The following is a 19,606-nucleotide window of genomic DNA, read 5'->3' as shown; positions in this document are numbered from 1 at the left end:
GAGGGAGTCGAGGCGGAGCTCCTGAGCTAGTCGGGGGAGCGAGGGGTGGTCGGAGACGGTGGCTATGGCGAACGGCGGCGACGGTGGTGTTCGGCCGTGTGAGAGGGGGAGCGAGAGAGAGGAGAGGAGAGCCGGGGGAGAGTGAGAGAGCAGGGGGGAGGGCGTGGCGTCGTCCAGGGCGTCGAGCGAGGAGGGGAGGCCAGGCAAGCAGGCGAGCAGGTGGCGTGGCGCGGTGGCGCGCGCGCGCGCCGGCCACACTCCCCTCCCTTTGTCGGGACGAAGACGACAGAGGAGGGAGGTGGGCTGGGCCGGCTGCTGGCTGGGCCAGCCAGCTGGCTGGGCCGCACAGTGGAGGAGCCCAGGTAAGCTCCTCCTGTTATATATTTTCTTTTTTTTTAATTTCTGACATTTGTTTGATTTAAATAATATATTAAATCATTTATTTAACTTATGCCAATTTTTGCAGGAGCTATTTATATTATTCCAGAGCTCTTTTATAATTGGCATAATATTTGGGCATATATTAATATATATAATTAATATATTTCCAATGCAAATATTTATGCATTTATTCCAAATGCCCAAAATAAATGTCCATGAGCCACTAAAAATATTGGTTTGATTTTTATCTCTGTCCAATATTTTCAGAGAGCAACATGAGCATTTTCTTGGACCCTTTTGGAGAAATTTTTATTTGGGTCATTTTCAAAATGGTTCTGAGGGTTTCACAGATCCCCATTTCAAGTTTCTGATGAAAGAGTAAACATGATGCAACACTCTAATGCATGACTAGCTAGGGTGTGACACCCTTGGTCTGCTGCGCCAAACCTGGGGTGTTTTAAAAAGGTTTGTCTTTGTTGGTAAAGTTAGGTTTTAGCAATCACTTAGGGTGATTAAGAGCATCATTATGTCTCAGATTCATAGTCTGGGCAAGTCTTTAGGCAGTAGGTGATTCCTTTAACTTAAGTACACAGAAACATAGACCCCGCAAAATATTTCAAGATTGTCTTAGCAGATGTGATCATCATTTCACGTCTTTTTGAGTTGGTTTACAAAGAATAATTTGGATAGTTATATGTTGTGCAATAGATATTAAAGAACCAGAAGATGATATATTGTTTGAAAGGGAGATGTCACATCCAGTGGCGGAGACAGGGGGGGACCAGCAGGGCCCCCCCCCCTGACATCCCTGCTTTGCTAGTAGTTTGAAGATGAACAGTGCAAAAATTAAAAGAAAATACATGCATCAGTGTAGATTGGCCCCTGTAATAAAAAAATTGGGTCATTTGGCCCCCCTAATCTTAATTTCCTGGCTCCGCCACTGGTCACATCAAACTGTTCTCTCCTTGTTGCCTTTTGTCAAGACATCCTATGCATACTTGTGTTGCTAGTTAGACTAATAAGCAAAGAATAGTATTGAGGCAAACATTGTGTTTTTGGTTGTGCTTATATCTTATAAGATGTTGTGGCTGAGGGAATCTGGCTGCAGATTTCTTTTATATTCATTGACCTCTTCTACAGCCGACACTTGGTACAGCAAATAAATATTTCTTAGGCAAGCTCACGCCCAAATGCATGTTCTTAAGTATTTCTGCAATAATACAGAGGTACTATCGACCAATTAAACCAAAGTTATTATGCCGTAGGTTCTTTATAAACAAAATTGACCAAATGGATATTACTTGCAAATCAAGGACTTTGAAACAGCTATCAGTTTTCATAACATTTATATAATAGCAATAATATGGGGTAGGTGCACATAAAGAAATTCATATCTAAAGGAAAAGTAGAATAACACCAGCCAGAGTGCAAAAATGTAAACACAGAGGTTTGTTTGTCTTAGACATGGTCCAAGAGAAATGAAGGATCAGGAATTCAGGATTGTTAGTTTGTGAAATTGGGTCATTTGGCCCCCCTAATCTTAATTTCCTGGCTCCGCCACTGGTCACATCAAACTGTTCTCTCCTTGTTGCGTTTTGTCAAGACATCCTATGCATACTTGTGTTGCTAGTTAGACTAATAAGCAAAGAATAGTATTGAGGCAAACATTGTGTTTTTGGTTGTGCGTATATCTTATAAGATGTTGTGGCTGAGGGAATCTGGCTGCAGATTTCTTTTATATTCATTGACCTCTTCTACAGCCGACACTTGGTACAGCAAATAAATATTTCTTAGGCAAGCTCACGCCCAAATGCATGTTCTTAAGTATTTCTGCAATAATACAGAGGTACTATCGACCAATTAAACCAAAGTTATTATGCCGTAGGTTCTTTATAAACAAAATTGACCAAATGGATATTACTTGCAAATCAAGGACTTTGAAACAGCTATCAGTTTTCATAACATTTATATAATAGCAATAATATGGGGTAGGTGCACATAAAGAAATTCATATCTAAAGGAAAAGTAGAATAACACCAGCCAGAGTGCAAAAATGTAAACACAGAGGTTTGTTTGTCTTAGACATGGTCCAAGAGAAATGAAGGATCAGGAATTCAGGATTGTTAGTTTGTGATAATAGTTTCTGAACACACTTCAGTATGACCGATAAAAAGCACTGATTCAGAGAATGTTTCTGCAAAAGTATCTCGGTATGGAGAATAGAGTAAACCATGTTAACATGACCATTAGTAGACAAGCACATATCTCCAGAAGAGGTGGGCTATTTGCAACTAACATGACAACAGGAAGACATCATGCAACCCCTCATGTGAATTCTTATTTGGGAAAAAGCACCATCTCAAATAGTCTAACCAAACACCGCGCATCAACTCCATGATATATGTACACTACTGAACCTTAAGCACAAGTAGACCTAGAGCTAGTTGTGTAGCACATACAAATCTAAGATAGAACTGTATATCTCAACTGTACGCACAGGATGAGATTATTATTAATTGAGACATGATAAATTACCTATGGAGAACTGACCAACAACAGTCATATATACATGTTTATGGCTGGCACCTCACAAGCAGCAAGCTTCAGTTTAGCTCCCGCCCGTACATTATTTAGGAATGCATACAATCAATTCCTGTACAGACCAACACCGCACACACTATGTTTCAGGACAAGTGCGTACTGCATTCAGCAATTAACAACTGAGATTTTCAATCAGGGATCATATCTAATTGGAAAGCGTAAGCGAAGCGGAAGGCCACAACTTAGAACAATGGGCGCTTAAGTGTTTTTCAAAATTGGCTAGAATTTGACAGATTTTGAATAATATACACAGGAAAATAGGAAACATTGCACATGGGTAATTGAAATAGCATCTGAAATACAGTTCACACCATGGCAAATACACATCAGGTTCGCATAGCAAGCAAAATAACAACTAAAATGTAGTTGAGTTCAAATAGACATAACCTAACAGGGATCATGTGGCCAGAATTTTGCCAGAATATGAAGGAAATAGTTCTTGAACAGACCTAATAATAAGATAAATGGCATACTGCCATTATTGCGCAGGTAGACAAGCAGAAGTAGTTGAAAAACAGCCAAATTCTGGCCAATTGTTTTTTAAAACCCCGCTTAATCTACTGCTTAGGGCAAAAGCGAAGCTTTTTGCCATCGCTCAGAGCTTAAGCGTTGCTTAAAAAGGCTTTCTTGAACACTGATTAGATACATGCTAGCAGCTAGTATTCTTATTGCAGTAATTCTCACAGGAATGTTTTGTGTATACTAAATTATAAGATGGATTAAATTTGGGTTTATCTACCATTATTAAGGCTTTGAACCTGATACTATTTGCATGATAATGTAGTGCTTTTACACATGCATAAAACTAAACATTGATTCTTATATCATGTAACAGAGATATTGTTCTTTTGACAAGCTCTTATTTTTCTACCCATTTATAATAGGGACATGCTACTACTTAGCTGCACCCCTGTTTACTGCCGATACTACAAACTCCAGTTTATGTGGTTGTACTCTATGCGTATATACACGATGTATAAAGCATGAACCTGGCGAGAAAAATACAAGGGATTACATGAATATATGCTGCTGCAGTACACCTATTTATCTAACTGAAATTAAGCCTACCACTTCCTGCTCTCAGATTACTTCAGAATCATCAATATTGGAAAACATTGATACCATTACTTTATACGGATGTATCTAGACACGTTTTAATGTTAGAAACATCTGTATATAGATAAATCTAAGACAAGCTTTTTGGGCTCCAGAAGAGCTCGAAGGGGGAGACGGGGAGCTAAAAAACGGGTTCACAGGCATTGCCTGAGGAGCAGAAGAGTGTGAGGGCGGGCGCTATATCTGTGTCGGGACGAGGTTGGAGGCCAGCGGCTGGCGGCGTTAGGAGTGGCGTGAGATGAAGGAGCTTCGACCGAGGTGAGGAGGGATGCGAGGAGGGGCTTCAGATCCGCGCCGACTCACATCCAGCAGTGCGAGGAGGGGGCCGATGGCGCGAGGAGAGAGCAGCCAAGGGTAACCCTAACACGAGCCACTGTTTTGGCGCGTGGTCTCAGGTCCGAGTTCGCGCACTGGGTGTAATGAGTATTCACACGGGGTGCAAAAGCTAGATGCTGTCGGAGTCAACGTGGCGTAGTCAGGCGGCAGTGCAACATCACACTCGTGCTAGTTCTTTGCCAGATGTTGTACGGTTAGTCTGTTGCTAGTCCGGTGTAACTGACATACTAGGATTGGACTAGCTGAATGTCCGTGCGTTGCCATAGATTCAAGACAAACCAGTACGTTTTGGTATGTTCTCTTGTCCCGCCTTACTTGCATCTCTTCATCTGATATCCGTTGATCCCCTTTTCTCGCTGTTCTGCTCCATTCCACTCGCTTTCCAGGCGTTTCGCGAGCCTTTCCTTCACCTTCGTCACCCGCACCAAGGCCATGCTGGAAGGCGCCTGCTCTGAGCTCGCGCAGTGGATGTACTGAGTATTCATGCGGGGTGCAAAAGCTCGACGCCTTCAGAGTCAATAGGGTTAGTCTGGTGGTAGTGCGACATCCTCGGTTGACTGGAGATCACGCGCGTGCTATGTCTTTGCCAGATGTTGTATCGTTTGTTTCTTGCTAGTCCGGGGTAACTAACATATTAGGATTGGATTTTTGGGGTGGCTGCTCTCATTCTGAACGAGCTTGTGAATTGTGATGCGTTTTGATATTGAGTTCAATTCAGTAGTGGTGTTGGGTTGTTAGCACTTATTATTCTTACGTGCCATTGTGGTTGACGTTCAGTCGTTGGTGCTTATGAGGCAGTCCAGTGGTGGGCGCTGTGGAGCAACCTGCTGAGCGCCTAAGTCCCTGCCGAGGCCATGGTGGCGGTATGCTGGGCCATGAGTGGCCTCACCGCCCCCCTCTTCCCGTCGTTGCCGTCCCGGAGACCGGGACGGCATTCTCCTGCTCGGAGAGAAGGGAGATAAACATATTTTGCAAAAAGATCCCCAGGAAAACCAAGTCTAGCAGGTGCGGTCCTCTGTTTACACAAGTGACAGCCGCAAAAAATTATATCCTGAACCGTTTTTGGCTTTAAGTGTATCACTTGAATGGGTTTATGGACTAAAGTATGTGATCTTTTTGAGTTTATGAACTTAAGTGTTCATTTAAATCCGAGTTCATGGACTAATGGGGCATTTTACTCCCTAAACAATAGATGTATCAGTATTTCAATTGTATGTTATGGATTTCGAAAATAACCTTATTTGGTTGATCCATTTACGGTTTAAAACTGCCTATACTAAGCTATTCGGTCCTTTTCAATTTTTAAAGCATGTCCTAGTTTGTCGCAAGTCAAACTCATTTAAGTTCAATCGAGTTTCTAGAAAAAAAATCAGCATGTACAATACCAAAATCAGTATCAGAAATCCGTCATAAAATATGTTTTTATTTATTGAGTATTGTAGATGTTGACATTTTTTCTATAAACTTGGTCAACATGTAGAGTTTACATACATTATGTAGGGTTTAACTTAAGACAACTAGATACTAGCAGCAAAACTGTGCTGGTTTAGACATATCATTGTTCACATTAGAGAACTATTGCTGGTAGTGGTCCTTGTCCTACATACCATGCAATCTGCTGTAAGCTCGTAGTTCCGTGAGAATCAAAGTGCGGATGAATTGTTTATGCTAGCAGTGCATTAATCTCGTCATGACTTGCATGAGTTCAATTAGTAATAGATCCTACTGGTTCACAGCTAAAAAACTGAATTTTAAATATGATGTAAGTGTTGGCTATTGCATGAAGAAAAGTCATGGTACTCTCTTTTCCTTAACTACCGAAACAAGTGGATGCTTGATGCTTCTGTTTTATTGAAACCTATAAACTCTGTCTAGATGTATTGAGAACAAGTATACTCCTTGAAAGGTCACGAGTGATATGGAGTATAATTTTTAATATTATTATTTCCAGAGCACCAGCCCAGGTCACGGCAGATTCTGGCAATATAAACGCAAAAGGGTGTCAGTTCCCTGGCTTTGCAATATAGCCTCATAATATACATTCCTGATAGACAACCAAACGGAATTTTTCACAGGGTTTTGCTGTTCCAAATATCATTATCGAATACATATTGATGTGTCAGCTTTCATGAAGTCTTCCTTGCTCTGCAGTTTTAACATTTGCATCTCTAAATAGTTTGAGTTGAGTCACCCTTAGTATTTCCAAGCTAATTCAAGTCACCCTTAGTATTTCGAACCTTATTCTAATCTCAAAATTTCTTTTTCCGGTGGTCTCATAAATTAAATTCCCTTTTCAATCTGCCTTCGGTTTGTCTTCGTGATCCAGACTCCATTTTGTTTTGTACATCCGTATGCAATGGTAAATATAATAAACTTCATGTAGTTATTGCATGTTTAGGTTATCTGCCATCCTGATCCAGGCAAGCTATATTGGCTAGCCGAACCTTAATGAACCAGCTACATGGTTTTGTCATTTTATTTGCTATATCAAATGTTCTATACTTTTTTTTTTGTTGTGAAAATCTCCTTTGCTAATTCTCCTTTCTGGACCATGTAGGTGGATGTAGAGCTTGTACCCTTGAATACATGAAGATCAACCACCCTATCAACAAAGAACACCATGGCGGATTTGAAGACTATGACGGTGAGATTGGGAATGGAGATGATCACTGGGATTATGGTTTTCCTCTGCTTGTAGACTTCATCGTGTTCGATGCTGAGAGGGACTGTGCAACTGTACGTGGTATAGAGGAGCACTTTCCTCCGAGGCCTGACGGGGATGAAAGCATCGAGAATTTATGGATCATTGAAATGTGATAGCAGTTTACAGTAGTAATTTATAGTTATGCTTGTATAGAACAATTTGACCGGTGGAGCCTTCATGAAGAATGTTGTTTTAATTCTGCTTTGATGCTGATTTGTAAGATGTATCTTGTTGGTATTATGCTGGTGCCTAGTGCATGTTGCTATTATTATAATATCCTAAAGCAAGAATTGTAAATTTACCAAACTTGCCTGGTTTTGTGAATCTCCCTGAATTGGTACACATTTACGAATTCAGGTCGACTTTGCGGAAGTTCATGAAGACCAGTCAACTAGGAGGGTGTTAGAATTAGTAGAAGAGATGTCAATCACCTCTACTAGTAGAATGCCCCTGTGCTGCCACAGGCTTTAAAAATATTAAAATGCTTTAAAAATATTAAAATGCTACTCACGGAGCTAAAATAATCAAGAACAATGCAAGTCTCAGTAACACACATCTTACATCCTCGGTTCTTCAACCAAACTTGGAAGCCAGGTAATCATGGCACATGACTGTATGTTACAAAGTATAGATAGCCACAAATTCTAAAGTACTACTAAGGTTTGCAATACCTTCCTGGCACAGGTATGTGTCCTGGCACATTATCCTCCATTTATTGTATTGTTGCATAGGGGTATAATTTTTTAAAACAGTAAAGCTCAATACACATACCTTTTTCTTCACAACCTTGGTGTCAATCAGGTTCTGAAGAAACGATTTTTTTTTGACGCGTTGAAGAAACGATTTTGTTCTACGTATTTCGAAACTTTGCAATATCTAACTGAAATCTGCACCTGCGAGTCTAAGAAATTCACATGCGTTAGCTAGTTACATACTATTGTCGACAGTACAACAAAGTAGACATTATGTCAGCTACAGTTTGTTCAATAATTAACTGGAAACACTAAAATATCTAGAGCAAATATTAATATGCAGAGGAGACATACATCTGCAAGTGTTTCTTGCTGCCAAAACCTACGTTAGGCTAATACAAGTAGACATAGCATAAAAATCGAAATGGGCATATAGCACAACAAAGATGTAGAGGCCAGCTCGCCTCCTTTTCCGAGAAAAAGCAGCTTGGTTGCTCCTACTTTCGATAGGCAACATCTGAGAGTGAATTTTTGGAGCCCGGGTGTGCTACTACATAACTAAGAGAACTTCTATGAAAAATCACGGATGGTCGCTCGCCAGCGACACACTTCTTTTAAAATCACTTCATTGCTTCAAAGAATGAATTGCTGCCGTGTTCACCATGCAAAGAACGTTTTTGATGCAAACAACATAGGCCGACTGACCACCTAAACAAGTGGTACTATAAAGCAAGTGGTACATGTAACGTGTTACAACTACCAGGGATGGCCACTGGAATGGAGATGATGGTCATCAAACTAGGGCTAAGACCTGCATGCCAAAGCTTAGAAAGAATCATGGACAAACAGAGCAAAGACGAGTTGGGGGCCATGCAACTTAATTGGATGCCAATTAAAGGGCCCTTTGTAAGGTACCACCTCCGTTTCAGTTTACAAGTCATGCGCGTATATCTAGGTTGTCAATTTTATCACTCTAATATAACTCGGCCACAGCCGCATCGAGGGAGTTGTGCGCGACGAGCACCCGCCCCAGCGTCGACTCGGTGCGGGCCAGCGAGCTCGTGGTCGTCGTGGCCAGCGCATCGAAGGCCTTGGCCGAGGAGGAAGCGTACTTGTCGAGGGACTCCTGCAGCCCATCCAGACGTTCCGCCGTCTTCGCGCCCGCCTCCGACACCGCCTTGCTCTGCACAATCGTTGCCTGGACGAGCTGCTGCAGCTCGGCGATGGTGAGCTCCGCGGCGGCCATACGCGATGAGAGATTGGGCTTGGTCGAACGCGCCGTTGGGAAGGTCCTGGATCTACTCAACCCAGCGCAGGTACACCGGAGGTGTTTTGCGCGAGATCACCCGAGGGGATCTGCACCTTTTGCTAGGAATTACAAGCCGATCGAAGGATTGATTGTGAGCTCTGGATGAAAATTTTCAGATCAGAGGAAGCGGATCGATACACGGCTCTGAGTACCAAATGCTACGATCCCGTAGCACCTCCCTGCGTCTCGCCGGGATTTGGATCTCGAACCAAGGAGAATATCTCAGAGAGAGAGGACTTGGAGAAGGGGAAAAGAGCAGGCAGGAAAGCTTGAATAAGAAACAATAGTTGTGATTACAATTCGATGCCTCCCACACACGCCAGCCACACGCTTATAAGCCTAATCCACCCACGCCACACGGGCTGAGCCACACAGGCCCAATAACACACGGGCGGGCCTGGCCCAGGTCGTTGCAGCTGCTATACTAGGATTTTCAGATATTAGTTTGTAAAAAAATGAATTATCAGATTTTTCAAATTTATATTTTGAAAGAACTAGTCTATTTCTATGAAGAACCATTTTTTTTAACACAAACTGAAAATTGTTGATGATTTCCTGCTGCTCATCCCAATGTGCTTGTTTACTTGATTTGGTAAACTTGACAAGGTTCAGAGTTCAAAATGAAGGGAGGGAGATATAATTTTGGTTTCATGTTGTGAGTTGTATATTTACCTCATATAATCAACCGGCTAGATTCATAAAGAATTACACAAGTTCTTGATGTCAAAAATGATGCTAATACATTGATTGTTATTTTGACATTTATGTTAAGAGGCCCCATTTTCTAGCTCCGCCCCGGGCCCCTGAAATCTTAGGACCGGCCCTGTCAGCCAGGTTGCATGGGCCACGAGTGGTATGCCGCTCCTTAGATGCTTTGTTCAAGAACATTTTCAAGGAGGGAGGGGCGTCAACATTGTTACTGTTGTCTTCGTGAAAGGCTCCATCTACCACGAGTACAACCTCGACTTCGACCACGACGGTGCTGACAACGCCCACTACATCAACAACTCCTTCGATGGGGTCGTCGTCAGCCACCACTACTACTACCTCAAGCAAGACCACCTCAACTTCGGCTGCCACCATGACTCCGACCACATGAAGGAATGTCGAGCGCTATGGGATCCGGGTGGTTCTCAGTGGCGTCGGCTTGGGGTCAAGCCTCCGGTGACCAGCACGACTACAAGTAGTAACCCGAGGGGGACAACTATCCAGTGGATCAACCGCGAAACGGCACCCGACAGCTACCTCCTTCCCCTACCTCTGTTCTTCCCCTTTCCCTACACCCTGTATCCATTTCCTCCTGTAATGGCTACTCGATCCAGGATTCCTGTGTAATGCTATAGATCAAGTGATAGAGACATCTGGTACTACATCTCTCTCAGTTTACAGGGCGTGCGCGTATCCCCAGGTCGTCAATTTGACCAACCTAATACTCCCTCTATAAACTAATATAAGAGTGTTTAGATCACTATTTTAGTGATCTAAACGACAGGACACTCGAGGTCTGCGCGTGTCATTCCAGCAGAGGAATCGAGGTGAGCAGTCTAGATCGCACGCTCGTTTCCCTGACGAGTTATCTGATGACAATGACGATTATGAGAGATCACCGCAGTCGCAGTTTCACTCTGCCCCTGGGAAATTCTACGCACACATTCCTCGCTCTGATTTCCCCAGATTTGAGGGAGATAACCCCAAGTGGTGGAAAAAACAGTGTGAAAAATACTTCCGGATGTACAATGTTCAATCAGAATTATGGGTCGATTTCGCTACTATGCACTTTGCAGGAAATGCAGCCCTCTGGTTGCAGACGTATGAAGCAATGCACACTATTGATAGCTGGGCCACTCTGTGTGTGGCCGTGTTCGCTAAATTCAACAGGAACAAGTATTCTCGAGCAATTGATGTGTTCTTCTCTCTCAAGCAAACCGAGTCTGTCGATGATTATGCTCATGCGTTTGAAGAGCACATGCACAAGATGCTTGTGTATAACCACTCCTACGATGAAACCTTTTTCATCAACAGGTTCATTGAGGGCCTGAAACCTGCTATCCGGGCGCCGATCAAGCTGCAACAACCTAATTCAGTGGATCTAGCTTACTCCTTGGCACAGACACAAGAAGCATTGTTGGCTGAAGATACCTCCAAATACAGCAAAAGATGGGAAAACAGAGCCAATGCCAAAAATTATGTGCATCAGGGCATTATGGGAACAACACCAGCACAAGATAAACCCCCGGAAACACATCAAAGAGCTCCACATCGAGTGGATAACCTCAGGGCACAACGCCGAGCGCGTGGAGAATGTTTCAAGTGCGGGGAGAAATACGGTCCAGGACACAAGTGCCCCACAACAGTCCAACTTCACGTACTGGAAGAACTGATCGAGTCTCTACATATGTCTGAAATTTCTGAAACGGAACAGCCAGCCGAACAGCCTGTGGTCGATAAAGCAACAGCAGAAGAAGCATTCATGAAACTGTCAGTCCATGCAGCCCAGGGCACTGCTTCAAAGGATAGTATCCGATTACAGGGCATGGTTGGTAAGAGACAAGTGTTGATCTTAGTTGACTCAGGTAGTTCCACAAATTTCATCAGTGCAGAGCTAGTGAAACACCTACAGTGCCCAGTGGAAGAAATACCAGCGGCTAAAGTTACTGTGGCTGATGGAGGATTGTTACATTGCAATAAACAGGTTCCTAACTTGCAATGGTTTTGTCAAGGAAACACCTTCAATACATCTCTAAAAGTGCTACCCCTGGGCACTTATGACATCATCTTGGGCATGCAGTGGCTAGAAACTATGAGCCCTATGTGGGTGGACTGGAGAAAGAAGGTCATGAGATTCAAATATCAAGGAGTTAGGATCACTCTAAGAGGAATAAGAGAGAAAGTCATTTCCTGCACAGGCATAACTAGCAAGCATTTGCAAGGGTTACTTAACACTGGTGCAGTGGAGCAAGTGATTCAACTAAATCATATTGTGGAAGCCCCTGATACTGATCAATTCATCCCTCCTGCAGTGCAAGAAATTTTGGCCAAGCACAAACAAGTCTTCACAGAACCTGACAAGCTCCCTCCCCACATGTCCTTTGATCACCAAATCCCTCTTCTACCTGGAGCTAAACCTATCAATGTGAAACCATACAGATACAATCCAATGCAGAAGACTGAAATTGAACAACAAGTAACTCAGATGTTACAGCAAGGAGTCATCCAGGAGAGCACTAGTCCTTTTGCTTCTCCAGTGTTGTTGGTCAGGAAGAAAGATGGAACTTGGCGTTTTTGTGTGGACTACAGAATGTTAAACTCTATCACAGTGCCCCATAAATATCCAATGCCAGTAGTGGATGAGTTACTTGATGAGTTGGCTGGTGCTACATTTTTCACTAAGCTGGATCTTCGATCAGGATATCATCAAATACGAGTGGTTGAAGGAGAGGAACATAAAACAGCTTTTAAAACTCATCATGGCCTGTATGAGTTTAAGGTCATGCCCTTTGGTTTAATCAATGCCCCTGCAACTTTCCAAGCGGCTATGAATGCCCTGTTTGCCCATTTGTTGAGACATTGTGTGCTTATCTTCATGGATGACATCTTAATCTACAGCCCAGACTTGAAAACACATCTTGAGCACCTCAATCAGGTTTTCACTATACTTCAAGAAAATCAGCTCTTTGTGAAATTTAGCAAATGTTCTTTTGCTCAAACAGAGCTGGAATACTTGGGACATATTATCAGTGGCAAAGGAGTGCAAACTGATCCTACTAAGATCAGAGCTGTGCAGCAGTGGCCCAGGCCTACCTGTGTTAGAGATATCAGAGGATTTCTGGGTCTCACAGGGTACTACAGAAAATTCATCAAAAATTATGGAATTATTAGTAGGAGTTTATCTGATTTACTGAAGAAAGATACTGTGTTTTCGTGGACACCAACCAATGAAGCTGCTTTTCAACATCTTAAGACAGCATTAGCTCAAGCACCAGTTTTGGCACTCCCAGATTTCAAGAAGCATTTCACAATTGAAACTGATGCCAGTAATCAAGGCATTGGGGCTGTACTGGTGCAAGAAGGTCATCCACTTGCTTACCTTAGCAAAGCCCTGGGACCCAAAGCCCAAGCCCTGTCCACATATGAAAAAGAGTGCTTGGCTGTGCTCCTTGCTGTGGAAAAATGGAAATCTTATCTGCAGCATGCTCCTTTCACTATTTCCACAGATCATCAAAGCTTGACACATCTTCAAGAGCAAAAACTCAGTGGTACCATGCAACAGAAAGCATTTCTTAAACTGCTAGGTCTGCAATACAACATCATCTACAGGAAAGGCATGGATAATGCAGCTGCAGATGCCTTATCCAGATCTCCTGCCCCAATGGAGTTGTCTGCTATCTCCTTTTGCACACCCAAATGGTTAGCTGTTGTGACAGAAGGATACCAGCAGTACGAGGCAGATAGGGAATTACTGCAAGAACTGGCCCTGACTGGTTCCAATGACAAAGGTTATACTCTACATCAAGGAGTGATAAGGTACAAAGACAGGATTTGATTGGGCCACAATAAAGAAGCTCACCAAGCTATTATGCTTTCTTTGCATGACAGTGGAGTTGGAGGTCATTCTGGATTCCAGGGCACTTACCAACGCATCAAGGGATTGTTTGCTTGGCCAGCATTGAAACAGGATATCCAAGCCTATGTACAAGCTTGTGTGGTGTGTAAACAAGCAAAGTCTGAGCATATTAAGAAACCAGGACTATTAAGTCCATTGCCCATTCCTAAAGAAGCCTGGAATATGGTCAGCATGGATTTTATTGGAGGTCTCCCCAAGAGCAAAAACTTTGACACAATCCTGGTGGTTATTGACAAGTTCAGCAAATATGGGCACTTCATTCCCTTATGTCATCCCTTTACTGCTCTACAAGTCGCACAGATATATGTGGATAACATCTATAAGCTTCATGGTCTTCCCCAGGTCCTGGTTACTGACAGAGATCCTATATTTACCAGCAATATCTGGCAAGAATTGTGCAAACTCACTGACACCAAGATGAATATGAGTTCTGCTAATCATCCCCAGACTGATGGTCAAACGGAGAAACTGAATCAATGCTTAGAAACTTTTCTCAGATGCTTGGTACATTCAACTCCCAAAAAGTGGGCTTATTGGTTATCTCAGGCTGAGTACTGGTACAATACAAACTACCACTCTGCACTTGGAACAACCCCATTTCAGGTACTGTATGGGTATCAACCTCGACACTTGGGCATTGCCAATCTTCAGAGTACTCTGTCCTCTGATCTGTCTGGATGGTTGGCTGAAAGGAACCTGATGCAAGGATTGATCCGAGAACACCTGTTGCGAGCTCAACACAGGATGAAACATCAGGAAGACACTAATCGATCGGATCGACAGTTTCAAGTTGGCGACTGGGCATTTCTGAAGCTGCAGCCTTATGTGCAACAAACTGTTGTCAGACGTTCCAACCACAAGTTGGGTTTCAAGTATTTTGGTCCGTATCAGATCATTGAACGTGTCGGCGAGGTTGCATATCGTTTGGCCCTGCCAGAGACTAGCAAGATTCACCCCGTGGTGCACGTTTCGCTGCTCAAACCGGCAGACCCGCCAACCCCTACTTCAGACACTATGGATTCTCTATTTCTGCTGGGGGATAAACTGTCCAAACCGGCTCAAATTCTTCAAACAAGGTTGGTTCGTGTGGGTGGACACACACGCACGCAATGGAAGATTGCATGGCGTGGACTCCCAATTACAATGGCGACTTGGGAATGGTCTTCAGCTGTGACTGCAACGACAACGGCCGGTTGATGAACAGTCGAGGACGAGCTGTTCCTTAAGAGGAGGGGAGTGCGACGACCTGGGCCAGGCCCACCCGTGTGTTATTGGGCCTGTGTGGCTCAGCCCGTGTGGCGTGGGTGGATTAGGCTTATAAGCGTGTGGCTGGCGTGTGTGGGAGGCATCGAATTGTAATCACAACTATTGTTTCTTATTCAAGCTTTCCTCCCTGCTCTTTTCCCCTTCTCCAAGTCCTCTCTCTCTGAGATATTCTCCTTGGTTCGAGATCCAAATCCCGGCAGCACTATTTGGGTATATGTGAAAATCCAAATTGAGCAAATTCAGTTTTGCTAGAAAGCTGTCAACAATCATTACAACTTCAATGTTGGTGGCATCTCAAAATTATATAATACTAGTACGAATAGTGGCAGTTTTTAGAACACTAATCTTTTCGATGATTCAGATATCGAAAACAATTCTGGGTATTCACTTCGATCGACAAACTAAGTACTTTTCTTTTTTGAACAATCTAAACTAAGTATTTAAGAACTAGAGAATAGATTCGCGACAAAAAAAGAACTAGATAATAGAAAAGAGGTTACCCTTGATCTGTAGAGCATCAACTCGAAATTAGTTGATGAATTCCGATCCAGCAGTTCCTTGTCTGCTATTGTCAGTATTCCTGGCGGCCGCTTGTGCCTGGCGGGACGCGCCCTAATGATACCGATGTTCGTGAGTGCATCGATCGATCGCCTGCAGACCGGAGTGAAGTGGCGTCGCGTCTCTGGCTCGCAATCAGCACCAGGGAATAAGGATTGACAAACTCACGACCTGAAATTATAGAAAGAAAAAAGGGGTACAGAGACGCCGGCTACATGCATGGCGCTAATCACGATCGAAAATTAGGAAGAAGAAAAGGAGGCGGGCTACGGGAGAAGGCTGCGTATGCATGTCTACCCGCCCGTGATTAGCTGCATCCTCAGGCCATGGCTTATAGGCTGCTTTTTTTCCTTTTTTATTTTGAGTCAATGCGTATAGGCTGCTCTGCTGCATACCCAGCGGGGGCCCCTGGATTTTGGGGGCCCGGGGCGGCCGCCCCTGCTGCCCCCCCCTCAGGGCCGCCCTGCTGGCTGATGAGCAGTGACATCAGAATCTTCGATGACTGAAGATTGAAAGCTGGTATGGTGACGCCCCCGGGATCCCATGACTTGTGCATTTCACTAACAGAGTACCCAACCCAAATGGGTTCAGTAGTGGTCTGCTTGTCAGAGGATAGCTTAGTGGGAATGACGACGTGAAGTGGTGTAAGACAATAAGTTTTGGGGAACCAGCACAACCCTCTAGGGGTGGCTTATCTCATTATATATAATGGTTGTGTTACAATATATACAATATACGTACATAGGTACAGAAGCTATACATAGTCTAACACCCTCCCTCAATCTTAGCCACTTTCTAAAGAACTAAGAAGGGTAAGACTGCGCCTACAAGCCTCAAACTGTGGCAGCGGTAAAGGCTTAGTGAAGATGTCTGCAAGTTGATCCTTAGATGAGATAAACTTGATCTGGAGTTGCTTCTGTGATACACGTTCCCGTACAAAGTGATAGTCAACTTCAATGTGTTTCATTCGGGCATGAAATACTGGATTTGCAGAAATGTATGTAGCACCGATGTTATCACACCAAAGAATAGGAGGCTGTGGTTGAGACAAACCCAACTCCTGAAGCAAAGACTGCACCCAAATAATCTCTGCAGTAGCATTAGCCACAGCCTTGTACTCAGCTTCAGTACTGCTACGTGACACAGTAGCCTGTTTCCGAGCACTTCAGGCGATCAAATTAGAGCCAAAGAATACTGACAAACCCTGTTAACAGCATAAGAGATATCTGGTCTCGTGATCGTCAAGTACTGAAGTCCACCAACAATGCTCCTGTACTCTGTGGCATCCGCAGGAGACAAAAGCTCACCATCAACAGTTGTTATCCTGTCGGTAGACGACATGGATGTGGTGGTCGGTTTGCACTTCAGCATGCCAGCTCTTTGTAACAACTCCAAGGAGTACTTCTTCTGCGTAAGGACAAGACCAGTAGCACGAGAAGTGACCTCAACTCCAAGAAAGTAGTGAAGCTTCCCAAGATCTTTGACCGCAAAATCAGCATCAAGAGAGCAGGCAAGAGCATCAGCAGCATACGGAGAAGAGCTGACAAGGATAATATCATCGACATATACCAAAAGATACATAGTGACTTCTGGCTTCTGTAGAAGAAATAATGAAGTGTCAGCAGTAGACGGCACAAACCCATGAGCACGAAGGGCAGAGGCAAGGCGGACATGCCAAGCACGAGGAGCTTGCTTCAAACCATATAGTGCTTTGGAAAGACGACAGATATACTCAGGACGATCATGATCAGAGAAACCAGGCGGCTGTTTCATATAAACCTCTTCCTCCAAAAATCCATGTAGAAAAGCATTCTGCACATCAAGTTGACGAAGTGACCAACCACGAGAAATAGCAATGGAGAGAAGAAGCCGAATAGTGGTAGGCTTGACGACAGGACTGAAGGTGTCCTCATAGTCAAGACCATGACGCTGCCGAAAACCGCGAGCAACAAGTCGCGCTTTGTAACGCTCAATAGATCCATCCGAATGCTTCTTCACTTTGAATACCCATTTTGAGTCAATAACATTTACCCGTGGTGGTGGAGGAACGAGAGTCCATGTCTTGTTACGAAGAAGAGCATGAAACTCCTGCTCCATAGCCTCTCGCCAATGTGGAATGCGCAGGGCAGCCTGATATGAGCGAGGCTCAGAAGATGGATCCGCAACAGCAGCAGCCAAACAAGCAGCCAACCAAGCAACCGTACCATCCTTACGTTCCTTAGGTTTGAAAATGCCACTGCGACTGCGTGTATGTGGTCGAGACACAGGAACCACCGAGGTCGACGGAGCAGCCTGCAACGGGCTGGAGGACGGCGACGTTGACGAGTCAGCCGGTGACGAGGAGCCAGTCACGGTAGCCTCGGACTCGGTTGGCGAAGAAGGCCGACCCACCGGCGAAACCGGCAGAGCAGACGAAGCAGCTGGCGACTCCGGCATCACAGACCGGGCCGATGGCGAGCTCGGCATAGTGGGCCGTGGCGCGGCCGGTGTCGCGGGCCGATCCGCTGATGAAGGCGACGTGAGGACCCGAGCCGCAGGCGAAGACGGCGTGACGGGCCGAGCCGCAGGCGAAGACGGCGTGACGGGCCGAGCCGCGGGCGACTCGGCGGCCGCTGGCGAAACGGACCGAGCAGTGGAGATGCTCGGCGCGACGGGCTCGTCGGGTGACCATGCATGGGCACGCGAATCGATGCCATGCAACATAGGGCGATCGACGTGCCCACCAGAAGATGACGATGATGATGGTGAATCCTCCAACAGCTCCAAATGAGCTCCACGTCCGGTTCCTGCACCATGGTTAGGTAACAGCAAAGGAGAGTATGCAACATCATCAAATTGGTCAGAAGCAACAGAGGATGAATGCAGGGATGGTGGTTCGACAATGGACACAGGAAGGTTGGCAAAGGGAAAAACATGCTCATCAAACACGACGTCCCGAGATATATAGACACGATTAGTGGGAACATGAAGACATTTGTAACCTTTATGAAGAGAGCTATAGCCAAGAAAAACACACTTCTTAGAATGAAACTCAAGCTTGCGCTTGTTATATGGACGAAGATGCGGCCAGCAAGCACACCCAAATACCTTGAGAAAGGTATAATCAGGTTGTTCATTAAGGAGAACCTCAATGGGAGTCTTCATGTTTAAAACACGAGTAGGAGTACGGTTGATGAGAAAGCATGCAGTGGTGAAAGCATCACTCCAAAACCGAAACGGGACAGATGCATGGGCCAAAAGAGTAAGACCAGCTTCAACAATATGACGATGCTTACGTTCGACTGAATCATTCTGCTGATGTGTATGTGGACATGCTAAACGATGAGCTATCCCAAGCGACTGAAAGAAAGAGTTGAGGTTGCGATACTCGCCCCCCCAGTCTGACTGGACATGAACAATTTTGTGCTTGAGAAGACGTTCAACATGTTTTTGAAACTGAACAAAAATATCAAACACATCAGATTTGCGTTTAATAAGGTAAAGCCAGGTAAAGCGACTATAAGCATCAACGAAACTGATATAGTAATTATGACCACTGACAGAAGTCTGAGCAGGACCCCATACATCTGAAAACACAAGTTCTAAAGGATGTTTCACCTCACGACTGGACTCCGAAAAAGGAAGTTGATGACTCTTCCCCTGCTGACAAGCATCACACACTGCTACATCTTTATTACTAGACAAACTAGGAAGCTCATGACGACGCAAAATATGACGGACAATAGGTGTGGCCGGGTGACCAAGACGAGCATGCCACTGTGATGGAGAGACCCGAACTCCACTGAAAACACGAGAGACACCAGGATGCTCCAGACGGTAGAGGCCCTGGCACAACCGCCCACTAAGAAGAATGTCCCTCGTGCCCCGATCCTTAATAAAAAGATCAAAAGGGTGAAATTCACAAAGCACATTATTATCATGTGTGAGTTTAGGAACTGAAAGAAGATTACGGGTCACAGATGGAACTCGAAGAACATTGCAAAGCTGAAGACTCCTATTGGCATGTCTAGTGAGAAGAG

At 44.4% G+C, this 19,606-nt stretch overlaps 1 protein-coding gene across 2 annotated transcripts in view; it reads left to right on the top strand.

Annotated features, from left to right (window-relative positions):
* Nucleotides 1-7,444, top strand: part of LOC119290701 — a 22,226-nt gene extending 14,782 nt beyond the window's left edge. For both annotated transcript variants that reach the window (XM_037569335.1, XM_037569334.1), the window contains exon 2: nt 6,992-7,444. In XM_037569335.1, coding sequence (XP_037425232.1) covers nt 6,992-7,251 — 260 coding nt within the window. In that variant the 3' untranslated portion in view covers nt 7,252-7,444. The remainder of the gene's footprint in view (nt 1-6,991) is intronic.
* The last annotated feature ends 12,162 nt before the right edge of the window (nt 7,445-19,606 follow it).

This window comes from Triticum dicoccoides, chromosome 4B (assembly GCF_002162155.2).
Source record: "Triticum dicoccoides isolate Atlit2015 ecotype Zavitan chromosome 4B, WEW_v2.0, whole genome shotgun sequence".
Taxonomy (NCBI): Eukaryota; Viridiplantae; Streptophyta; class Magnoliopsida; order Poales; family Poaceae; genus Triticum; species Triticum dicoccoides.
The sequence above is the reverse complement of the archived record's forward strand: the minus strand, read 5'-3'. Positions and strand labels throughout refer to the sequence as shown.